Raw genomic sequence first — 6,434 nt, 5'->3', positions numbered from 1 at the left:
CGACAATTTAGTGGCGAATCTTTGATACCTGTCTTGTAGGCCGGAATGACCCTCCCCACCTTCCAGTCGTCCGGTAGGGTTCCTGTTGTAAACGATTGAAATTCAGCAATGAAAGATATATAACTGAGAAGGATTTAGTGTTTTTCAGTAGTTTAGAGTTTAATTTGTTCACTCCTGCAGCTGATGAAAGTTTAATTTTGTCAGTATGGTTTATGATCCCTTCTAGAGTGATTTCGATGGATGTCATTTGGGTAGTGCTACACTGCGCGTAGTGGGTAAAGAGGAATCAGTTTCATCTGTGAAAACAGAAACAAACGCGCAGTTAAATATGTTAGCACATTCATCATCAGCGGCTTCCTTGCTCGCGGCATTTGTAAGAGCAGTGGGACATGTTGCTTGCGGGTTTATTATTTCCCAAAACCTCCCGGGATTATTCTTTAGGATATTTGGTGGGTCGTTTTGAAAAAAAAAGTGTGCTTGACAGAGCAAATTGCCACATAATAGGAATCCTCAGCTGCAAAGTACCCTTGCCATCCATCAGCACTTGAATTTTGTTTTGCTGTACTATAAAGTTGTTTTTTTTTTTTTCTTTCTTTCTTTCTAATTTTTTGAGACTCTGAGAACCATGGTTTTTGGTGGTCTTCGTGAAAGCTGATGCAGGGAATAAATTTGTTTGCTAGTTCGTTTATCTTGTTCTTAAAAGGTGACCAGTTATCAATAACAGACTGGTGAAGAAATGTTGATTGATAACAGGGCAGAAAAGCTTCTAGTTCGTTGTTAATTGTTTGGTAGTTTCCTTTGTCATATAGGTGGACAGTTTTCTTGGATGTTTGGTGGGATGTGGACGAGAACTTAAACATGGAATGAATAAGCCTATGATCACTGATTTCGTGCAGATAAGTAATCGATGATAATCTTTCAGGGTTGTTGGTTAGTATTAAATCTAGAATGTTTGAAGGATCTGTGCTTGACCCGAGTCAGTTCAAGCACTGAAGTTAAAATTTAAGCGAACATCTACAAAGGCTCTTGCTTCAGAGCTGTTAATGGGCCTACATTTTGTCAGTTTATACTCGGGAAGTTGAAGTCTCCGAAGAGAAGAAGTTGTGCATTGGGGTGTTTCCTAGTAATTTGGATGAGTACATCGTTTAGTTTAGGTGCAAAATTGGGATTGCTGTTGGGGGCCTCTAGCACATGCCAAGCAGAACGGTTTGTGGTGGGGAGTTTCGTTTTAACCATAGTATTTCCAGATCTGAAATAATGTTAACAGAGGAACGTGATATTTGGTTGTTAATGGCAATGGAAACACCTCCTCTACATGCATCTTGATGATTTATGGTAAACGGCAAAATTTGGTGAGTCATCTAGACAATTCATTATCACTGATGTCGCTTTTTAGCCATGTTTTCATTACTATTAATATGTTGCTGCTGGAAGATAAAAAGAGGTTAGACAAGGCCTTGCTCTTTAGAAGGAAACTGCATTCGTTAGTATAGATTATCGAAAAGGAAAGCTTTCTTGACGGTTAGCCCGCAGCTGCTTGCGCGATTTCCGACAGCGAGAAGATTCCTGTACGATTTCTTTAACTGACTGTGTATTTTGGTCGAAGATAAACCGTTTGGGTCCCATGTGCAGCATTTTGTTTCTGAAGGAAAATGATGCAGACTTAGAGCTAGCAAAAGCCACAAGGTGGTTTCGTGCATTTCGAATGGGTCGAGAAAAGTTTTCTCTAATACTGAAACCATTTTCTTTAAGCTGAGGGTCGTTCGAGAGTATGACACCTTTTGTTTTGAAAGATGACAATTTCACTTATTGGTCTTGGGCAGTCTGTGTTGTGGTGGCCAATCCGGTGTGCTCTATGTCTTTAGGCTCGATTACCAAATTGAGGCTGTCAAGGCAGTGTTGAGTGACTGTTTTTTTTCTGAATCTTCGTAAAGTTATTGTTCCCTTGGGTCAGGAGTAGAATATTGTTATTTCTTCTCAAGCGGTTCTCGAGATCATCCAGTCATGTGTCCAGCTCTGAAGGCTGCTCAGTCATTCCATTTGTGTTAGCTTGAAGTATTTTGACATCTGTTCGCAGGGTGTTGAGGCATTTACATTGGGCTTCGAGGTCAGCGATTCGTTTACTTAAGGCAGAGATTGTTTTATCTGTTGCTGCTAGTTAGTTTTTGAGGCCTTGTACTTCAGTGATAAGTTGTGACTGTCCGGCGGTCAACTTTTTAGTTTAAACAGCATCAAGGTTATGTGGTCCCAGATTCATTTCAGCATCGCCCGACAGTAGCAGTAAAGCGCAAACAGCATTGGCATATTTACCGGAAGATACTAAGAATCGCTGGGCCCGGACAGGCCGCCATTGGAAACTGACCCTGGCAACGTTTAACGCTAAAGCCCTAGCTACTAAGGCTACTTTAGCAGTCCTCTTAGAGGAACTAGCAGGGCATGAAATAGGATGTCATAGGGCTTAGTGGGGTTGGAAGGCCAAATGAGGTATGTACTGTACTAAAGGGTGTGCATGTACTGTGTGATTATCGTGGTTTACCAGAGCGACAAGATCTAGGAGTAGGGCTCTTTGTCAATAAGCATATAGCTGGCAAGATATATGAATTCTGTAGCATTAATTAGTGGGTGGCAGGCATGGTAATTAAGCTTAATAAGCTGTATAAACTGAAGGTTGTATAGGCCTACACGCCTTCACATAGTCATGATAACCAGGCAGTCGAAAGCATCTACGATGATGTAAAATCGGCAATAGGGAAAGTAAAAGTGGAGTATACTGTACTGATGGGTGACTTGAATGCCAAGGTCGGCAAAAAGCAGGATGGTGACCGGGCAGTGGGTGAATATGGCATTGGTTCTATGACTAGCAGAGGGGAGTTATTAGTTGAGCTTGCAGAGCACAATAACTTAAGAATCATGAATACCTTCTTTAGCAAACGGAATAATCGTAAGTGGACACGGAAAAGTCCTAATGGGGAGACTAAAAATGAAATGGACTTCATACTATGTTCCAGTCCTGGCATTATGCAGGATGTAGAGGTAATTGGAAAGGTGTGATGCAGTGACGACAGGATGGTAAGATCTCGAATTAGTCCAGATTTGATGAAGGAACGAAACAGATTAGTAAGGAAGAAATCCATCAACGAATTAGTGGTGAGAAGGAAGTAGAATATTTCAGGATCTCGCTACAGAATAGATGTTCAGCTTTAATCAAAGAAGACGACTTTAGTATAGAAGCAATGAACGAGACCTTCAGAGGTATCATTACTGAGTGCATGGTAGAAGTATGTGGTAAGATAGAGAGGATACCGGTAAATTATCTAAGCAGATAAAAGCTTTAATTAAGGAACACCAAAGGATGAAAGCCTCCAACCCAACAGACGGGAGAGAATTGCATGCCAGAGCTGTCAAAGCTAATCAATAGGTGCAAAGTGTCCAACATAAGGAAGTATAGCATACAGAAAATCGAGCATGCTCTAAAGAACGGTGGCAACGGGGGCAGCTATAGGCAAAAATCAGATGTATGCGCTAAGGGGCAAGGCGGGCAGTGTCATCGCTGATGTGGATAAGATAGTCAAAGTAGCTGAGGAGTTCTATACTGACCTATACAGTATACAGTAGCCAAAGTAGTCAGGACAATAATGGGATTGGCATTAGGGAGAGACAATCAAATGTTCTGCTAGCAACGAAGGATGAGGCTAAGAAATTTTTAGGAGCTATGAAAAAGGAGAAAAGCTGCTATATGGGAGAGTCCATCACCGTGCAATGGGTATAATCTGGCTTATTATGATGGTGATGAGGCTTCATCACTCTCTGCTGGCTGGCAAACTTGAGACTCATGGGATACTTGCATGTTGGAGCTGTCATACCGGACTTAGTTTTAATTACCTGCACAAAGCCACAGGGTTGTGACTTCACGAAGCAGCTTAGCCAATCAGAGTAACAGTACAAGCGTTAAGGCAATTTCGCTATGCTCTGAGCTTCCGGATTAGCGCTTCCTCACTAAAACGGGGAAACATGGGAAAAGGAAGATGCGTCTCATAGTGTGCATGTAACTTCAATCACTGATTGGAAACAAAGTAGTTCTATGATTGGCATAATGTGAATTGAAACACTGTATGCATAAAAAAATATGATTGCATGGAACGCTCTTAGGTTGCAAAGATTATTATGAAGCCACTCTTCAATTCAATTCTTTATTTCTTTTTTCAGAGGAGGAGACAGGACAAAAAGCCATGACAAAGGCTTGACATGGGTCCTGCCCCTTTACAAATTGGCGGACATACAGATTCAGAAGTGGTCCATGAGTTCACAGGTAAAAAAAAAAGTACAAAAAATTGAGATACTGAAAAATGTACCCGAAATAGACTTGAAACAGCAGTCATCCAAAACATTTTGCAGGAAGGACTAAAAATATACTACACGCTTCACAGAGCTAGACGATAAAAAAAATTAACTTGAAATAAACTCTGCTTATTATAAAATTTTGTTGATGAAAATGAGTTCCCGAGAAAGCTTGCTTTTTATTTGCTTGTTTTTCTTCATTATCTGCACCACTACTCCAGTTTCTACAGCAGTGGGGGCTATTTCAGATGAGACGTGCAAAATGTGAATTCATGCATATGTTAACTCATGCATGTGTTTGTCTTCCTTAAATTTGTTCAGTTTTTCTGCTCATTTCTCAAAAGCAAGCCCATTTTATTGCTCTAATACAGAAGTGTTGGTGATCAATAAGCTCTTTCTCTTCCTTCAAAACTTCTCTCCTGGGGATACTATGTAAAAGATAGAGCTATATTTATCGATAACTTATCAACCGCTAGTCGTTGTTATGATATATGTCCTGTTAACATTTGTAAAGAACATTGATAGATAGATAGATGAGTACAACAGTGTGAGGAAGGTTGTCCAGTCAGGTGCTGCTGTGAAGAAAACAAAAGGCTGAAAATGTAGTAATGTCGGAGTATGGTGAAGGAACAACCCAATGTCTGGTGCACTGACATTTGTGTGTACACCATACAGTCAGCAGCAAAATTTTATAGGTTACACATGTACTTGGAAATAAATACATTTCTCAGCTTGCCTGGTGCTACTGCCAGCAGGTGGAGCATGCAGACCCTGTCACACTTGCTGGAATTTATAACAAACTTGCTTGTGTGATGGCAACAAAATAACCAAAATAAGTTTTGTATGCTCATTGCATACCATAAATTTTTGCATTTGACTGTAGCATGTGGAGGTTTTGGTGACGCAAGCTAGAGAAAAAGCTTGAAACGAAAACAGGCTGCAACACAAAAGTGTGAAAATTGGCTGTAATTAGGAATCTTTCAAAGATTAGGCACTGGTGCTATAAGGATACGAACAATAATTAATCTAGCAGTATTGTGAAGTCATTCATGGTCATTTGTAGGCAATCACTGGTGCATATTTGTAGACAAGGAACCATTTGTTCATTACAGTGATGCAGGTGGTGTGTCAACAATCTTGGCATATTTTTGATGATGAAATACCGCATGCACTCCAAGACAGACCATTAAATAAGGTGGTAAATTACTATACCGATGACTGCAAATATTGCACACAAATATCTTCAACTGCAAGAGCAAAGTGAAAGTGATAGTAGCTGTAGGACATGAGTCAGCTTTTTTTAGGGATAAGGCTTGCCAGCCTTTCACTTTTATGCATTGTGCAAGTTAGTTTGAAGAGTCATTTGGTTAAAATTGTCTGTGACTGTGTCATAACTAATGAATTCGTCAGCAAACATGTGGGTTGAAAAACATGTATGCTAAGGGAATTGTTTGTATATTGTGGAAAGTGTGAGAACCTAGGATAGATCTTTGCAGGATGTCTGTTCTACCAGCACGAGCCTAAAAGGCTGTCTGTTAATAAGTGCATATTAGGAGTATAGTTTGTAAGAAGCTGTTGTAACCAAGCAAAATAGAATGTGTACATTTGAAATTTTAGGAGCATGTGTAAAAAGTATATGAAATGCTTTGGCATACATTAAATAAAATTAATTAAGCATTAGTTTGAGTATTAAGTCAAGGTTCACTTGCATATTTCAAAAAATAGTGTTATAGTCTGATGCAACTCAAGAATGAAATGGCAAAATCACTTCCAAGTAGGCATTACAGCCTGTGGCAGCAGCCGATTCTCCACATGTCATGGTCGATCCCATTGTACCTGCTCATGTGGCGGATGAAAGGGCATCTACCATGGCCTTACCAGATTATACTTGGCATCGTAAAAATTGCACAATGCCATTGGCTGGAGGGCCTCTTTAAGTGTCATCTGTCACTTCGTTCATGAGCTGAATTTCACTGTAGTCGAGAATCAGAATGGAGTTCCTCACTGAATGCCTATTGTGAATGGTGAAAAAAATTGTTTAAATTGCAGAAGCCCATATACTGAGCATATACAACATGTTTCATGGATTGGCATTT

General features: G+C 40.1%; 1 protein-coding gene across 1 annotated transcript in view; it reads left to right on the top strand.

Moving 5' to 3' along the window:
• Window positions 1-4,221: 4,221 nt before the first annotated feature.
• The window catches only part of LOC146203266 (endonuclease/exonuclease/phosphatase family domain-containing protein 1-like), a 44,607-nt gene continuing 42,394 nt past the window's right edge, over window positions 4,222-6,434 (top strand). Inside the window, exon 1 of the mRNA XM_084588639.1 lies at window positions 4,222-4,309. Coding sequence (XP_084444765.1) covers window positions 4,298-4,309 — 12 coding nt within the window. The 5' untranslated portion in view covers window positions 4,222-4,297. The remainder of the gene's footprint in view (window positions 4,310-6,434) is intronic.

Source organism: Amblyomma maculatum, chromosome 1, assembly GCF_055883805.1.
Source record: "Amblyomma maculatum isolate TAMU_Amacu chromosome 1, ASM5588380v1, whole genome shotgun sequence".
NCBI classification, from domain to species: Eukaryota; Metazoa; Arthropoda; class Arachnida; order Ixodida; family Ixodidae; genus Amblyomma; species Amblyomma maculatum.
The sequence above is the reverse complement of the archived record's forward strand: the minus strand, read 5'-3'. Positions and strand labels throughout refer to the sequence as shown.